The 17,821-nt window shown below is 33.9% G+C and overlaps 2 protein-coding genes across 6 annotated transcripts; both read left to right on the plus strand.

The window, feature by feature from the left end:
* Positions 1-1,014: 1,014 nt before the first annotated feature.
* On the plus strand, positions 1,015-5,371 carry LOC107908928 (guanosine nucleotide diphosphate dissociation inhibitor At5g09550). Its single transcript, XM_016836229.2, has 13 exons — positions 1,015-1,294; positions 1,524-1,586; positions 1,690-1,773; positions 1,905-2,012; positions 2,131-2,303; positions 2,893-3,004; positions 3,132-3,212; positions 3,295-3,357; positions 3,710-3,811; positions 3,905-4,029; positions 4,592-4,802; positions 4,963-5,037; positions 5,117-5,371. Exons 1-13 carry the CDS (start codon positions 1,208-1,210, stop codon positions 5,351-5,353), a joined length of 1,521 nt encoding a protein of 506 aa, XP_016691718.1. The 5' UTR covers positions 1,015-1,207; the 3' UTR covers positions 5,354-5,371.
* Positions 5,372-6,324: 953 nt separating this feature from the next.
* LOC107908927 (probable ubiquitin-like-specific protease 2A) lies at positions 6,325-15,490 on the plus strand. 5 transcript variants are annotated; one of them, XM_041089145.1, is made up of 22 exons: positions 6,325-6,428; positions 6,584-6,770; positions 7,239-7,289; positions 7,392-7,472; positions 7,683-7,733; positions 7,835-7,915; positions 8,371-8,436; positions 8,503-8,675; positions 8,864-8,951; positions 9,056-9,126; positions 9,430-9,627; positions 9,727-9,802; positions 10,135-10,243; positions 10,609-10,674; positions 11,617-11,748; positions 12,323-12,523; positions 12,612-12,667; positions 12,750-12,843; positions 13,632-13,722; positions 14,030-14,128; positions 14,348-14,728; positions 15,182-15,490. In XM_041089145.1, the coding sequence occupies exons 2-22, from the start codon at positions 6,602-6,604 to the stop codon at positions 15,422-15,424; spliced, it is 2,577 nt and encodes an 858-aa protein (XP_040945079.1). In that variant the 5' UTR covers positions 6,325-6,428; positions 6,584-6,601; the 3' UTR covers positions 15,425-15,490. The 5 variants fall into 5 exon arrangements, with proteins under 5 accessions (XP_040945079.1, XP_040945080.1, XP_040945078.1 ...); XM_041089146.1 differs by lacking the exon at positions 6,325-6,428 and having other exon boundaries at positions 6,470-6,770; positions 7,398-7,472; XM_041089144.1 differs by lacking the exon at positions 6,325-6,428 and having other exon boundaries at positions 6,471-6,770.
* The last annotated feature ends 2,331 nt before the right edge of the window (positions 15,491-17,821 follow it).

The raw sequence follows: 17,821 nt of genomic DNA on the forward strand, positions 1-17,821 counted from the left end.
TATTACAATATGCTTCAAGTATTTGTACATTTTATATATTTGGAATTTAGTTATTATATTTTTATTTTCAAGAATTTAATGTCTCTACTTTTTTATTTTAAAAATTTAGGTTAACATTATTAAAAACATTTTAAAATTAAAAGAAATATTAACTTGATAGTTATGTGGAAAAAATGACATTATAATGGACCAAAAATTAACAAAGAATTTTAGTGATGTTAGCAATTCTTAAAATTCAAGCCAACATTTAATTAGAATAACGTATTTAGACTATCATTGAAAAAGTTGAGGTGCCGAATTATTTTAAAAATTAAAGTAGAGATTAAATTTTATATAGAAAAATAGATTTATCATAATTGTAATTTAACCATTATCTTATAACGTAGAGAAAAAAAAAACTTTAAATGCGTGTCGTTTTGTACTATGTTTAACTTTAGAATTTATACTTTAAATTTTCATAATTTTGTTAATGTACTTTTGATTATTGAAGTTGAATTTCATTTTAGAAGTATTCATTTTAACTTATCACGTAAAAATAGATTCTTTGTGTTTGAATTTTTTTTTAATTCACATCATCATTCTAATCAAAATAGTTAATGATGTTAATCATTTGAACAGACTAATATCATTGTAAAAATAGAGAATAAAATAATGTGAAATTAAAAAATAAAAACTAAATCCCAAATTTAAAAGGATCAAAACTCATTTTACCATTATCATTTAATGGCTAAAAGAAAAAAAAGGAAAAGAGTGGAGTTTGAAGGAAAATATTTATTCTAACTTAAGTCCAAATAGATTTTTTATGTTAAAAATGTATTTTAAAGAAAATTAACATTATTCTTTTAATTATAATAACTAAAAATGTTAATTATTTGAACTAATTATTCGTATAGTAAAATATATGTCAATTTAAAATATAAAAATTAAATCGTGAGTACAGTGGGACCAAAAGCGAAATTTAACCATGATTACATTTTTAGTGAAGGTATACGTGTTGCATCCCACGCGCATGAAATAACGTAAATTTAGATACTCTCGGAAAGCGCTACTCTCTCGTTATTTCTCCCGCTAAAGACCTGTTCCAAACTCTACGCAAGCAAACAAACGAAGAAAAACCCTAATTTTCCCTCTCACTCATACTCACAGCAAAAGCAAAAAAGAACACATAATTGAAAAGAAGAAAGATTTGTGATCAAGATATTCAGCCATGGATGAAGAGTACGATGTGATAGTCCTAGGGACCGGCCTTAAGGAATGCATTCTCAGTGGTCTTCTCTCCGTTGATGGACTCAAAGTACATTTAATTTCGTCACACTCTTCTTTCTTCATTTCATTTCTATTTATTTCTCTTGATTCAAAAGAAAATCTGGAATCTGGGCTTTCTTTTTCTTGGCTCAGTTCTTCAGTTTCTATATAGGCATTCATATTGAATGTGGGATTTTGTTTCTGGGTATTGGTAAAGATTATAAAGAAAATGTGTTCGTTAAGATATTATCTGAATATATCTCTATATATCAAAACAGGTATTGCACATGGATAGGAATGACTATTATGGTGGAGAATCGACTTCTCTTAATCTTGTGCAGGTCATTGTTCTTCGATTAGTGGAAACCTTTTTTTTTTTCTTTTTTTTCATTTATTCCTTGGCTATTTTCTGAATATTGTCTTTCTTTTTCTGCTATTGCATAGCTTTGGAAACATTTCAGGGGAGATGAAAAGCCTCCAGAAAAGCTGGGGGCAAGCAGAGAATATAATGTTGATATGATGCCCAAGGCATGTCTATTTCAGCTATGGTTTTTTTTTATTTTTTTTATTTTGTAGTTCTTTCAGTACTTGGATGCATGGTTTATGTTACTCTTCATATATGTTTTATAATGAATATGCTTAATTGATTGCTTTAACAGTTCATGATGGCCAATGGCAGTCTGGTTCGTATATTGATTCACACAGATGTTACCAAGTATCTTAATTTCAAGGCTGTGGATGGGAGTTATGTGTACAATAAGAAAAAAGTAAGAGTATTGTAGGTTTTTTTGGGGGAGGGGGGGAGGGTATGATTTGTTTCTGAAGATTAGTGTAAACATTGTTCTATTGTCAACAACAACTTGAAGCAATTATCATAACTTGTAGGTCCACAAAGTTCCAGCGACTGATGTTGAAGCATTGAAATCGCCATTGATGGGGTTGTTTGAGAAGCGCCGAGCCAGAAAGTTCTTCATTTATGTCCAAGACTATGATGACAATGATCCAAAATCTCATGAAGGACTCGACCTGAATAAAGTAACAGCGAGAGAACTTATCTCGTGTGTATCTCATCCTTGTTTCTCTCTATAAAAGTTTGCACTAGTACTGCACTAACACTTACCATTGACTAGGAAATTAATAACAATATATATATGCAATGGTTATAGATTTTTAGATTAAATTTTCTTCTAAGTTCTGAAATGTTACTGGATTTACCAAATTTTCTTTTACACAAAGAAAAAATACTTATGATTTTTTATTTTCATGACCCTTGGTTTTTTATCATTTGTTTTTAGAGAATCTGTGGTTAGGAGTTTCATTTTCCCTTTTGAGAAGGGGTATTTGCTCTCCAATGTTAGTTACTCATACTCAAGTGTGTGTTGGATACATGTATATGTAGGACCTACATGAGTATGTTGAATATTCTTAGTTTTTCTATGCATCTAGAGAGTCCTTGGAGGATCATTTCTTCATGTGCATGTCTGAGTAAATGTTGGACATAATTACTTCAAGGAAAATGACAAGTCGGTGTAGCAAAACTCTAGGGTGAAGATGTGACATATTTGAAGGATCATCACGGCTCATGATCATTAGCTAGTATTAGTTACAGTTTACTGGTCTTGATGCGTGCAAACTTTTGCAATGTAGAAAGTATGGACTTGAAGATGATACAATTGACTTCATTGGTCATGCCTTGGCACTCCACAGTAACGATAGCTACTTGGATCAACCAGCTTTGGGTTTTATTAAGAGAATGAAGGTAAAAGTTTCTTTTGTATCGTATTTTCACCTTTGTTCTACAGCCAATGGTTGATACTTCAGTGTACGGCCATACATTTCCCTTTTAGCATCATATTCAGTGTATTTTCTGCATTTGTTTCGTGAAGCTTTATGCAGAGTCTTTGGCACGGTTTCAAGGAGGTTCTCCTTATATCTATCCACTATATGGACTAGGAGAATTGCCTCAGGTGTGTCTTTATCTGTAGTTTAGCTCCAAGTTTAAAAGAAAATACTTTTTACTTCTTGACTTGTTATTGCTCTCTTTGGCAGGCATTTGCACGTTTAAGTGCAGTTTATGGTGGTACTTACATGCTCCACAAGCCAGAATATAAGGTAACATATTTTGAAAACCAAAATGTTATAGTACAAGCAAACAATTAGTCATTAGTGGTCAGCTTGGTCAGTGCTTGAGAATACTTGCCATTGAGTCCTTTAGTTGTTTAGATGCTCATATTTTGTCAAGCAACACCATGTCTCTATGGTTCATCCTTCTTTTGATGCAAAAAATGCCTCAGTCTGGGAGTAGGGAAAAGAGGTTGCAGATTTTGAGATTTGAATTCCAAAATTGTTAGTGACCACATGTACAAACTGAACTAAAGTTTGGGTTCTCGTTGGGCACCCATATGAGTGAGCCTATATGGTGATTAGCATAGATGTCCCAAAAGAATGTATCATTGGATTGCAGGTAGAATTTGATGCTGATGGGAAAGCTACCGGTGTGACTTCAGAAGGAGAAACTGCTAAGTGCAAGAAAGTTGTTTGTGATCCATCTTACTTGCCTGATAAGGTCACCCTTCAAAGAAACCTTGCCTCTCTCTCATTTTTTCCTCAAAGATTAATTATATCTACTTGTTCTGTCATTTGTTTTTTGATGCAACAGGTTAAGAAGGTTGGAAAAGTTGCCCGTGCTATATGCATAATGAGTCACCCTATTCCTGATACCAACAATTCTCACTCGGCTCAGGTTATTCTGCCTCAGAAGCAACTTGGCCGTAAATCAGACATGTATGCAGTTAACTTTCTCAACTTTAATTTCTTAATCTCTTCCTTTGAGTGGCTAAAATGGAAACAGTGATGCAAATGCGATGATTTAGTTTGAATAGTGTTCATGTAGTTGCGGTTTTAGCTTCACCACTGAGTCATTTTGTTGATTTTAGAAGGCTTATGCAATGAATAGATATGTTTGCTAGTTTATTGAAGTCTTATTGGATTCCTGATGACTAATGGAGAAGGCAAAACATAATTTGAAATGTTGGTGAGTTGTTTTATGTGTTTCAGTTGAAGGTAATGCTCTTCTGGTAATAGGATCACTCAGGACAGGAAAACCCTGTATTAATTGTGTCATAATTCCATTAAGTTCAACATTATGTTACTCTAGATCGAATCAAGGCATATTTGAGCATGGATATAAGAATATAACCCTCTTTAACATTTGAAAAAATTTGGAAAAAAATATTAAACATATCCTTAATTGACACTCGTACCATAGCCTGGCCAACAAACAAACAGAAGTGTTATAAGTCCACGATCTCCAATAACTTCCAAGGTTTTATTTTTGGTTCTGTAGGTACCTCTTTTGTTGCTCCTATGCTCATAATGTAGCTCCCAAGGGAAAGTACATTGCTTTCGTTTCAGCAGAAGCAGAGACAGACAACCCTGAGGTAGAGCTGAAACCTGGTGTTGACCTTCTGGGACCTGTGGAAGAGATACTCTACGACACCTACGACAGATATGTTCCCACCAATGACCATGCAGCCGACAGCTGCTTCATATCTGCTGTAAGAAGCCTTCTATATATATATATATTACATTGCATATTCTGTGGAGAAACAACTAAATGAAAAGTACCCAAACCAACTTTTCCCAATGGTTACCTTATATGACATGCAAACTGACTTCCCCAATCTTATTGATTCAAGTTTGAAAAAATTGTTGCAGAGTTATGATCCAACAACGCACTTTGAAACCACAGTGAATGATGTGATCGAGATGTACACTAAGATTACTGGAAAGGTAATACGGTTGATGTTCAAATGTTACACACATATATATATGGCTGGTTCACGTATTATGATATTTCATTGTTGTATAGGTTCTTGATTTATCAGTGGACCTGAGTGCTGCAGTGCTGCATCTGAAGAATGAAGTTCTTGAAACCTGTTGCTTTCATGCAAAAAAACAACCATTAGTAGAGGAGAGTTCGATTGTTTCTTCATGTTTTTCAGCAAATCTTTTAGATAAAAATCTTAAACTCAAATTACATTTCTATATTACATTCATTGTAGGTGTTATATGTAATGTACTCCGAAATAATGATTGGATTGGGTAACATGTGTTTTTGACACAATTCTGATTCTTTGGAATTTTATAATTTTATTAGTTAAAATTAAAAACAACTAACCAAACTCACTAAAATAAATTTAACAGATAGTGGAATTTGAATATTTGGTCTCAGAGTTTTCAAGGCTTTCTTTGTGCTATTAAGTCAATATCTCATCAAGTGTGTATGTATATTTTGATTTTACATATTTATATAAATTATGTGCATTCATATATCTATGTTGTATTCATGATTTTTCTTTTATCGTGTGATCATATATTATATTTAATTCCTTAATTAAATTAACATTTAAAATTTGTTTTTCAAAGTAACATTTTGTCTTTTATGTTTTTATTTAAAATTTGTAAAAAAAATTAATTTAAATCCACACGTAAATTAATTTGTAAGATACCATCATCTTTGAAGTTTCAAATTTATCATGGTAACTAAAATCTCATTTAATATTTTTTTACAAATACATTTTTTTATATTTTTTAAATCACATAGTATATATTTAAAATTATAACCCTATCTAAATCAAATTAATGTAGATTAGTAAAATCCTATCAAGCCATCTTTTTTGAATGTTGAAACATATCATCAAAATTATTGTAAATAAGATTTGAGCAATTTTTGAAGAAGTTTGGGGATTTTTCAAAAATAAAAAATTAATTAAATTTTTATTTCAACGAAAATTTTTATCACTTAACTATGAGCTCAATTGATTTATATGAATTTTTATATTTATTTAATATTATTTTTTTAACATCACAACATATTTTTTATTAATAATAGTAATTTGATATTTGTTTTTTAAATTGTTCTTAAACATCGATCGGATAAAATTAAAATAAATAAATAAAAGATATTCTTTTTACTGGATTCATTTAATTTAAGGGTCCTGAACACTATTTTTACACTAATCACGTCCAGGTATAAACGCACCATTCTCTAAAGGTAACTAAAGGTAAGTGGACGCAAAGATATCCAAAATAAAATATGGGAGTAGTAGGTTAAGCAAGCGTCCAATAATTACTGCGGGGTGCCACGTTGACTGACCACTTGGACTTTCCATTTTCTACTGGTTCGTTTGTTTGTTTATTTGTTTCTTTTTGTGGAAGAAACTACTAGCTGTGTGTGCAGTGCAGTGCACTGACTCATAAATGGAAATGCTTGCTCCTTGCCCTTGCTAGTTTTATAAAATAAAAATCATTTTCGAATTTATTCAAATTTTGCCAGTTCAAGGGCGATTTGATAATGAGTCGAAGGGCGAGCCAAAGGAGGAAGCGTTTCAATGTCTTTGACTTCGCCGATGAGGACGAAAGAATTGAGAAGGAGTCGGCGGAGTTTCTCGCAAGGTTTAAGAAACCTAAAAGAGGCAGCACGGCATCTCCTTGTCTCAACAAATACAACTTTCTTCAATGCTGTATCTTCCTCTCTTTCCCTCTCATTCTTTAATCTATTGACTTGAATCTCTTGCTGATTACTCTGGTTGATGACCGAGAAAGTGCGGGAAAAAAAAGTGATGATAATAATGAAATTTGATATTTCTAACGTGCTTTCAAACTTTTAGAGAAAGTAAACAACATGTCGCCCTTTAGTTTACTCTCTTCGATCTCTTTTTCTTTATCTGTTATTTTGCCTCTATGTTTGGCATTTTGAAAAAGAAGAAAAAGAGCATTTGACGCATCATTTATTCATTTTTATTTTATTTTTTTTCTCGTTAACGAACACAGTGTAAGTGTATAACCTAATGCATTCCATTTGGTTCTATCCTGTTTACTTCTTTGTTAACTGCTTTTTAATTGTGTATCTATTTAATATCGATAAATTATTATAATTTATATGTATGTTAAATTTATTTAATAATTGACATTTCTTTTTCATTTCCTAGTTGTCCGGCAAAATGAAAATAGCAACAGACCAATTGATCTTGATGACGAAGGTGTGAAATAGCTTTAGGCTTAGTGTCATTTTCACTCTTTTATCTATGCTTTCATGTGTACCATATAGCTGCTCAATCAAATTCTGTCTTCTTGTTCTCTAGTTGCAGATTGCAGCAGTACTAAGCGAATGGAAGTTAGCAATCTGCCGATTGAACTTGACTCAGAAGTTACAGAACCTCAACGTGGGTTGTTATTGCTTTTTTTTTAAAAAATTTGTTCTGTGAGTTGCATTATCGTTTAGCTGAATTTTTTGTCTTAATTGTTTTTGGTTACATGAATTTCCTTGTTTGACACAACACCGTGACATTTTTTTTCAGTGTTTCCTTCAACTTGTGTATACATGTAATATTTATACGTCTGTTTATGTAATAACCTTTTTCTTTCCTATGTAGTACTCCGGAAAAATGAAATTAGAAAAAGACTGATTGATCTTGATTTCGAAGGTAAGGAATAGGTCGAGGCTTAGTGTCCTTTTCACTCGTTTATCCATGCTTCTTGTGAAATGTATAGCTGTTCGATCATTTTCTGTGTTCCTGTACTCTAGAGGGAGATTGCAGTAGGACTAAGCAAAAGGACGTTAGCACTGGACTGATTGTACTTGATTCGGAATGTACAGAACTTCAGTGTGAGTTGTCATTGTTATTTTTCATTTCCTTTTTTCGTTTATGGTTTGCATAACTTCTTTAGTATGTACTTGACCTTGAGTTGGTTTCTAGGCTCATGCATTTGCATTGTATCCTACAATTATTTGTGACATTTCTTTTCCAGTATTTCTTTCCTTCTAAAATCCTTGTTTACGGCCTGGAATTTTGTCTTTAGTCTTCTATCATGGTTCATTATATGAGATGTAAATGTTGAATCATCGTCTCCTCCAATGTGAAAGCTATCTTCTCTAATTATTTGACCTTTGAGTCTCTGACAAATATCTCTGTGTTTGTAATTTCCCTGCTTTGCATTTATAATTTGTTAATGGATACTTTCATCACTTTTGATGTTTTTCTTTCTTGTTTTTGTTGGGAATCTATTTTCCCTGTTATTATTTATCTTTGTTTGTAAAGCCTATACTATCTTTGTTTGTAGCTTTACAAAGTCTCAAGACTAGGAAAAAGAGCAAGATTGACGAACCAATTGACATTGATGCTAAAGGTACATGGCATCAGTGTACATCTTAAGTGTCTTAAAGCTTCTAATGTTCTTCGTGTAACTTTGTAGAAGTGCAGGCGATCAAGCCTGCAGAAAAGCTCAGCATATATAACCTTGGAGGCGTCAATGCTTGTGTTACTAGTCAGCAATGCACATTTCCTGCATGCTGTCCTGTGAATATGGGACAAGAGAAGATTTCTGAACTGGATTCCCCTTTGCAATATTTTTCTTCGAGCTATAAGGTATAGGTGCCTTGCCTTAATATATCGTGAACAATTAAATCAAATGGGTAACATGCTTTAGACTGCAGCAAATATCTTAAATACAACTCAGGCTTATTCTCTGCGTGATATATTAAATGCATGAACAATAAACAAAAACAAATGGATCGTGAACCTCCTAGTTATTCTTCTATTTAAATTGGCTGCAGAATGAGCCAGTTAGTGTGATTTCAGATGACGATGACAGGATTGAAATTATGTCTTCGTCAGTTTTTACTTCTCCTGATGAGTGTAGAGGTACTTTCTTATCCTTTTGAGTTTGCTTCATAAATTCTGACACCTTATTTTGGCAAGCTTATTGTATCTTACTGTGATCTTATATAACATCCTGCATCTCTCAGATTCTCTGGAGGAGCAACTTTTGGTTCACGCTTCTGAAGGACATGAAATTGTAACTACAGTACTCCCTTTTGTAAGATTAACTAAGAAAAATTTCTTTTGATTGCTGTTTAGAGGGATGTTACTGAAAATACTAACAATGGAATTAACTTCATTAGCGGAACTACTACTTTCTTCTTGTTATGTTGTGGATTATGATTAGATTAATTTACATTTGCTTAGTTTTTATTTGTTTCCTTTCTATGATTTTTCCCATATTGTTTACCATAACGACAGAGTCAGTCGTTTTAAGTTCTCTAATTTCCACATTCTGCTAATTCTTTATGCTAATATTACATTTCTTGACGAGCCTTTTTATTTATTTTTCAACTTGCAGGAAAGAGAAAATGTGAAAGTTGTCATTTCCCCTGATTTTATGTTTTATAGAGGTATGTATTGTACAGAGGGTCAGTTAACTTTTTCAAAAACCTGCCTCAAGTTTAAGGGCTCAACTGTAAATGGGACCAAGAAAAAAATTAGTTTTGTATGGACTGTTGGTGATATCATCAGTATTGATGCACAATGGCTTGAAGGGGTGAGTTACAAGAGCTGTTCTTTCTCCTTCTTTGTCTTTAAAATTTTGAAGATACTCTCTGAGAAGATAGTCTTGGCCATCTTATGCTGCTGGACATAGGTTGAAACAGCCATTATGAATCTTGTTCTACTGTCAAAGAAGTTTAAGAGAGCTGGAAATGAAAATGAACCTTCAGGTTTGTGAATTTTCAGAAATGATTTGCATTGAACTATTTCTTTTGGTGTAGCATGAATGCATGATAGTTCATGTTCTGAGAGAGAGTATACGAATTCTAATAAAAATTAATGTCCTATACTTTGACCTCTTTCAAAATACCATCCTGTGTATCTGTCTGCTTGCCTCATAACCATGTATCTGCATTTCTTTTCTATTGTGCCATCTCTACAAAGTTGTCTTTGACTTCCCTGTTTCCAATAGGAATTGTTTGGGGGGAAGCTCTGGTCTCCATTGCTGATCATTCTTTCTTTATCAATAAATTTTGAACTAGGATATTCTTAATTGCTGCAGCCATTGGGTTGTTGAAGTTTTCAGTTTGTGATCCTTGCTGGTCTGAAAGGGAGAAAGCAATCAAATCATTGAGTGTGAGATACAAGGATATATGGAACGCTATCTCTGAGTAAGGTTTCTACTGATTTACTTTTCTATCAGATTATTCACAATCTATCAACGTAAATGTATAAAGTGACGGTTGGTTATTTTGTATTAGAATATATAGGCATTTAGTTTTGTTCAGTCACACTTGTAGCTTCTCTCTCTCTCTTGCTAGTTGCTACCCTTAACAGAGAAACTCTGGTTGTGTATCTATCGTTTGGTTTGACTGCTTTTGTTGCTGAATAGCTCGGATTTTTGCTCTTATTTTGTTTTTCACTTCGTGCTTTAGTCCCATACGCCTAGTGTAACTTCCTATTTATTTGTGAATCAGGTAGATAATTTTTTATTGTTTAATTGCATAGATTTAACTATTCATGTTACCACCTGCAGAGAAAATGAAGAAAATGCCTTCATGGGACAGAGTAAAAGGTTTTTGTCAAAGCCATTTTTTTCTGAGTAAGCCAAAGAAACTTTAATAATGCTCTATATCATTTTCCTTTTTGGGAATACAAGCTCTTTCTGATTCTGGGTTTTGTAGATTTGCATGTCTCCCTCCCTCTCTTCCCAAAATTTAAAACAAATAAGAGAGAGAGAGGGGATAATTTAAGCTTTCTATCAGAAGCATAATATCTCTGTAAATACCTTTACCATTCTTTTTCTTTAAGGTAGACGATAACTATTGTATGTTTCAGCTCTTCTCTTTACTTTGAAGCAATTCCAAAGATATGCTCTCATTTCAAAGTACTACTTAAAAAAATTTAGGGATAAATCTCTTACATGAACTATGATTGGATGTCTAAATTGATGCATTAACTTTAATTTGGAGCAATTATGAACATGAAATTTTTATTTTTATTTAATTTTACACATTTAAAAAAATAAATACATCAATTTAGTTTTATATTAGGTAAATATAATTATTTGTGTATGTAATGTATAAACATAACATGATGCTATATCGATAATTGTGTTAGTAGTTTGTGAAAATTGAATCAAATCAAAATTTCATGTCTAAAATTGCACAAATTTAAAGTTCACGTATAATATTGACATTGGATCAAAGTTCATGTGTAGTTTTGAGATATATCCCAAAATTTTACATAGAAGTTTCAAGAAGCATCAAAATTACTCCCATTTGATAGTGCTATTTCAAAATTTTACCATAGAATTTGAGAGGTATCCTTCAATTATTAGTATTTTCCATGCATGTTTTGCTAGTCATTCTTTTTATACAATTCCTTTTCCTTCTTATATGTATGATTCTGTGTGTATGCACGTTTGTGTATAACATAGATTTATTGCTTTATACATGTTAAGCTGTTTTTTTTTTGTTGTTATTAGTCACTTAACAGTTCTTTTTTATCTACAATCAATAAATCTAACTAATTTTCTGTACAGTTTCCATGAACATTTTGAAGAAGTTATCTATCCGAAAGGTGACCCTGATGCTATTTCAATTAGCAAGCGAGATGTTGCATTTCTACAGCCAGAGACATTTATCAATGATACCATCATTGACTTCTATATTAAGTAAGCTTGAAATATAAGTTCCATGTCCTTCGTTTTCTTATTCATGCTCTGGATGTTAGTCTGTTTCTTAGATTTTGTATATGCTAGTTTTAGTTCATCCTCGAGGATTGGTATATGAAATGCGCATGTAAAATGTATTGGACTAGAAACATTTTCCATAGCTATTCTCAAAGTTGCATTTTTATATCTAGTTTATGTCGTTGATTCTCTTGTTGTCATTATCAATATGTGTTCTTGATGCAGCATATGTAGTTCATACTTTTGTAGCAGTTTTCCTTTGTCTTTATTCAAAAGAAGTTTTACTGCTTTATAGTTTCCAAAATAGTGATATGGGCTTATACAATAGACATAAATTGAAATTATCATCTCATGGTTCGAAATTTAACTCCTTGATTAAACATCGTAACCATGATAATTGACTAACAGCCTTGTGAGAGCTCGTGAGAAACCTCCCCTTTAATCATCCACCAAAAAAAAAATTGGTTCAGTTTATGACCCGAAGCTATTGCAATATTTCTGTCTGGTTCTATTTCCTGATTTACTAGGATTGACATTTGGTTCTGATCCATGACAGATATTTGAAGAACAAAATTCAACCTGAGGAGCAACATAGGTTCCACTTTTTTAATAGTTTTTTCTTTCGCAAGCTTGCTGATCTGGATAAAGGTTTATCTAGTGCTTGTCAACTGAAAGCAGCATTTGAACGTGTTCGTAAATGGACTAGGAAGGTGGATATATTTGCAAAGGATTACATTTTCATTCCTGTAAATTACAGGTGATAAACTTGTCTATTTCTTTTCTCCAAGGCATGAGAACAATTCTTTATGTAGCTCTCTAATGTTATAAACACATCTTCATGACAGTCTCCATTGGAGTTTGATTGTCATCTGTCATACTGGTGAAGTGGCTAATTCCAGAGGCAAGACCTTAATGTAGTGTTTCAGCTTATTGTAGTGGCTAGGACTATGTCCATCTTTACCTTTCTTTCAGTTGTCTTGCAGATGACGGAACTGAAAATTTACTTAACGTCCCTTGCATCTTGCACATGAATTCAATTAGAGGAAGCCACAGAGGCCTTAAAAATCTATTCCAAAGGTAATTATTTCATGATTATTTTCATTAGTTAATTTTTCTATTGCTTTATTTTGCAATTTAAAACAGAACCTTTGGGGAACGTTCTTGTCTTTTGTGTGTTTATGTGTTTTCATCAGCATTGTTACCCAAAATATTACAAAATAGTTGGTTTCAATGTGTTTTATCTCATTTTTTATGCTTACTTTCCTATATTTCTTCATTCTCAAGTAAAACAATCTTATGTGGAACATCTTGAGCTGCAATATTGGATAATTATGAACTCTGCACACCTATGTCCAGACCTTCTCAACTCTTCGGATTTCTTTGAGCTGGCATTCTGCCATTTACTCTCTTTTTTTTCTCTCTTTTAAAGGAAAAAGAGTGGCACACCTGCGAGTCTGTAATTATGACAGCTTTTAAAGGTCCGAAACATACCGTTGATGCATGAAAACCATTGACCAAAACCAGAAGTGCCCCATTGACATTTTAATTGCATTGCGACTGTGCAAGGGATTGTGCTTGATTTGAACTTAAAATGACATGAACCATATATTCTGGAATTCTGGCCTTCTGCAGATGAAGGGCTAATGGTGATATCCTTGACTTCTCATCTCGCTCAATAAATGTAGTTTAACTATGAAAGTAATAGAATGAAGAAACACAAACTTGTTCGAGAAATGTTTTGGAATATGTTATTTTAAAGAACTCTATCTTAAAATTATCTCCTCTGTTTGAAATAGGCATTTCTCAGACTCCAAAGATCTTCATGTTGATTTTTGTTTCCTCCTTTCTTTGTCACGGGTTGACAGCTACTTATCTGAAGAGTGGAAAGAGAGGCATGGAGAGGCAGCAGATGATGTTCCTTCAAATTTTTTACATTTACAATTTGTCCAACTAGAGGTATTCCCCTTCTTTATATACCTACCATTAAGTTCCTGCACCCCATAAAAAAAATCCTTATGTTTAAAAATGCTCACTCATAAACAAAAGGATTTTCAATATACAAATTAAGTAAAGTCCTTAGTTTTATTAGGGAATTCAAGCTGAGGAAAAGCACATAAAGAACTGTACTTTACATAGCCTTGTTTTTTCTTATTTGCAATTAGCATGTTATGTCACTTGGTTTTATCAGAAATCATACTTTCCTTTCACATTTGCTAAATTGGTTGACTGTTATTTTTTTTAATTTTCATTCTGTATGGTTCAGGTACCACAACAGGAAAATTCATTTGACTGCGGCCTCTTCTTGCTGCATTATATGGAACTCTTCCTTCTTCAAGCATCACCCGACTTCTGCCCTTTTAAGGTAACAAGATCTTCCAACTTTATTAGTGGTTGCATTGCTTTCTACAATGCTTGAACTTGCAGAACGTTATTCTTGTTGCAAGAAGTATATCATCGTTAAGTCTCTGACGCAACATTGTTACTTGTACCTCACCTGGTTATCATATAGTACGAAAGTTGTAGGTAAGGTTTCGTTGTATTTTTCACCTCTACTAATATTATCTTTGACCTTTTCTTTCAGCTTAATATGCATTGGTTTCCACCTGCCGAGGCTTCTTTGAAACGCTTTCATATCAAGAAGTTAATCTGTGAAATCTTTGACGAACAATCTTGTTTTTCCACATCTCTCTTACCGGTCCGAAGTGAGCAAGAAACTGGAGTGCAGATTGGCAGTTCCGCAAAAACATGTTATGGTTATTCCTCAAATTCCACTGTTAACCAGGGGCCTAACAATTTTGCACTCCCTGCAGCATCCCCTCCGATAGTTTTACGAAGTCATAAAGAGTTGGGATTGGAAGGTTTTAAATTTTACGGGGTAGACATGCATGGAGGATCGCTTTCCCATGGAAATTATCAACAGATTAATACAGTTGGTAAAAGAAATGCCATGTCACCTATAGAGGTAACTTTCATTTCTTTGTTACCAACAAGCTTAAAGCATGAGGTAAAGCAATTTGCTAGCGAAACATTGAATCACCCTTGTGCACATGTGTACGCGTTGCGTCAACAGAAAATCTTCCATAGAAAATATGAGCTATTTCTCTAGCTATTGTTTGTCAATGTCATGAAACCATGCGGTGTTCGACCAAATGAAACGTAATGTTGCCACGAATTATCTTTTCGACCAAATAAATGACAATATGTTGTCTTTGTGATAGAGAATCTTTTAGCTGTGTTACTGAAATGAAGATTACGAATGTGTGAGGTTTCTTTTCATACTTTTGAATACATTGAGATAGATCAAATACAACTGTTCCGTTTGCTGTATCTGACCGGTGAAGTCCTATAATTCTTGGTTTATAAAGAATTTTGGTCTGAAAATAGTTGTATTTTTTGCTTTCCCTGCTTGAACCAGGAAATCGAAGAGACCAGAGAAGAAATAGCTGCCGATTTGCTTTCGGGTCTAGATGGTCAGAAAGTTGCTGGACCAGTAACTAAATCTCACTTAAACATGCGATATCCTAGCAAAGATTTTAGATTGAGAACATCATGGAACCGAAAAACCCCGTTGCATTTCGAGGATTCAGCTTTTAACAAGCTAATTGATTCTCTTGATGTTGTTCCAATAGTGTCGGAAGCGTGTAAATTATTGTACTAAAAAATCACACAAAGTTCAATTCCCAGGAAAGAGAGGTGGATCACATGGATCTCTTAAATACCAAGTCTTTCCTTAGACAGAATATCCCTTCTATAGTAATTTAATAGCACAATTAAATACTACTATTATACCCTCAAATATTGAAAGAAAAATAGAACAAAAAAGAACACAAGAGTTTTAACGAGGTTCGGTAAATTATACCTACGTCCTCGGTCACTAACACCAGATGATAACTTTACTATCTTCAAAGTATTACAAACAAATAGAATTCCTTAAGAATTCTCAAATGGGAGAAGAGAGAAAACTAAGAGAGAAAGATTGGTTGGGATGGTTGAAATGAGAAATGGTTAGGCCTATTTATAGTTGAAGTTCAGGGACTAACTTGCAAATGGCCTAAAAAATTAGGAACCAAAATTGCAATTATCCCTTTCAACTTTAAACAACTTGCCAACTATTTTTTTTTTCGGTGCCAATTGCACCTCCCACCATTTTTGACTTTTCAACCCCTTTTTAATTTAACTTATCAACAATCTCCACCTTGAAGATTTGATTAGGATAATCACATCTTCACACACTTCCTTCAACTCCCCAAATTCGATAAAGCTATCTTTTGTAGTGCCTCCAAATGCGCTCTCGAGCGCCATACACCTAAAGGTGCTCAAATTCTCAGGATGTTAATCAAGTTCAAACAATGATTAAACTTGATTGTTGTTACCACCTTGGTCATCATATCTGCGGGATTATCTGTTGTCGGAATCTTCTCAAGTAGAATTTTTCCTTTTTCAAAGACTTCCCGCACAAAGTGATATCTTACGTCGATATGCTTGGTTCTTGAATGATAGACTTGATTTTTCGCTAAATGAATAGCACTCTGACTGTCACAATATAGACTAATGTGACTTTGAACAACTCCCAAGTCTTTCAATAATCCATTAAGCCAAATAGCCTCCTTAACAGCTTCTGTAACTGCCATATATTCTGCCTCTGTAGTAGACACAGCTACTGTAGACTGTAAGGTAGACTTCCAACTCACTGGGGCTTTCGCAAGAGTAAACAGATACCCCGTAGTTGAACGACGTTTATCTAAATCACCAGCAAAGTCAGAATCAACATATCCAACTACAAACTGACCAAGTGCTTCATCCTGTTCAAAAATTAAACCAACATCTACGGTTTTTCGAAGATACCGTAGAATCCATTTCACAGCTTGCCAATGTCCTTTTCCAGGATCATGCATATACCTGCTCACAACTCCAACAGCTTGTGAAATGTCAGGCCTCGTACACACCATCGCATACATCAAACTCCCAACTGCATTAGCATATGGGACTTTCGCCATATATTCTCTTTCTTCTTCAGTTTTCGGAGATAATTGAGCACTAAGTTTCAAATGAGAAGCAAGTGGGGTACTTACATGTTTTGTGTTTTCATTTACACCAAAACATTGTAATACCTTTTTCAGATATTGCTTCTGATTCAAACAAAGCTTGCCTCTCTGTCTATCTCTACTTATCTCCATGCCGAGAATCTTCTTGGCCTCACCTAGATCTTTCATCTCGAACTCTTGATTCAACTGAGCCTTCAGCTTATCTATCTCATTTTGGCTCTTCGAAGCGATTAACATATCATCAACATACAAGAGTAGATAAATGAAAGATCTGTCATGCAGCTTCTGCAAATACACACAATTGTCATATTTGCTTCTTGTGTACATCTGCCTTCTCATAAAGCTATCAAATCGCTTGTACCACTGCCTCGGGGATTGCTTCAATCCATATAGCGATTTGTTAAGCTTACAAACCCAATTTCTACCACCAGCATCTGTGTATCCTTCTGGCTGAGTCATATAGATCTCCTCTTCTAACTCACCATGCAAGAAAGCCGTCTTAACATCAAGTTGAGCTAGCTCTAAATTCAACTGTGCTACCAAGGCCAACAAAATTCTAATGGAGGAATGCTTCACAACAGGGGAAAATACATCATTGTAGTCAATTCCCTCCTTCTGAGCGTAGCCTTTAGCTACCAATCTTGCCTTGTAGCGAATATCCTTCTTGCTAGGAGATCCATCTTTCTTTGCGAATACCCACTTGCATCCGATTGCCCTTTTACCTTTCGGTAATTGCGCCAACTCCCAAGTATTGTTCTTCAGGAGAGACTGCATTTCTTCATCCATGACGCTTTTCCATTTATCACTTTCTAAGCTTTGCATTGCTTCTTGATAAGTGATAGGAATATCATCAACAACGGGAAGGGCGTAGGCCACCATATCAGTAAATCGAGCAGGTTTACGAATTTCTCTCCGTGGCCTTGCAACTGCAACTGGTTCTGGTGTACTTAGTGGTTCTTGGGTCAGAACCTCTTCAACCTCTAATTCCTCCATTGTGGCTGGAGAATTAG

Source organism: Gossypium hirsutum, chromosome D02 (assembly GCF_007990345.1).
Source record: "Gossypium hirsutum isolate 1008001.06 chromosome D02, Gossypium_hirsutum_v2.1, whole genome shotgun sequence".
Lineage (NCBI taxonomy): Eukaryota > Viridiplantae > Streptophyta > Magnoliopsida > Malvales > Malvaceae > Gossypium > Gossypium hirsutum.

What these genes read in the sequence shown, in the direction of transcription:
- LOC107908928 (XM_016836229.2), top strand. Translation starts at nt 1,208, where the DNA reads ATGGATGAAGAGTACGATGTGATAGTCCTAGGGACCGGCCTTAAGGAA. An exon ending in CTTCTCTTAATCTTGTGCAG is followed by an intron (nt 1,587 to 1,689) that starts GTCATTGTTCTT and finishes GCTATTGCATAG; the next exon opens with CTTTGGAAACATTTCAGGGG. An exon ending in CATCTTACTTGCCTGATAAG is followed by an intron (nt 3,812 to 3,904) that starts GTCACCCTTCAA and finishes TTGATGCAACAG; the next exon opens with GTTAAGAAGGTTGGAAAAGT.
- LOC107908927 (XM_041089145.1), top strand. Translation starts at nt 6,602, where the DNA reads ATGAGTCGAAGGGCGAGCCAAAGGAGGAAGCGTTTCAATGTCTTTGAC. An exon ending in GATTGATCTTGATTTCGAAG is followed by an intron (nt 7,734 to 7,834) that starts GTAAGGAATAGG and finishes CCTGTACTCTAG; the next exon opens with AGGGAGATTGCAGTAGGACT. An exon ending in TAACTACAGTACTCCCTTTT is followed by an intron (nt 9,127 to 9,429) that starts GTAAGATTAACT and finishes TTCAACTTGCAG; the next exon opens with GAAAGAGAAAATGTGAAAGT.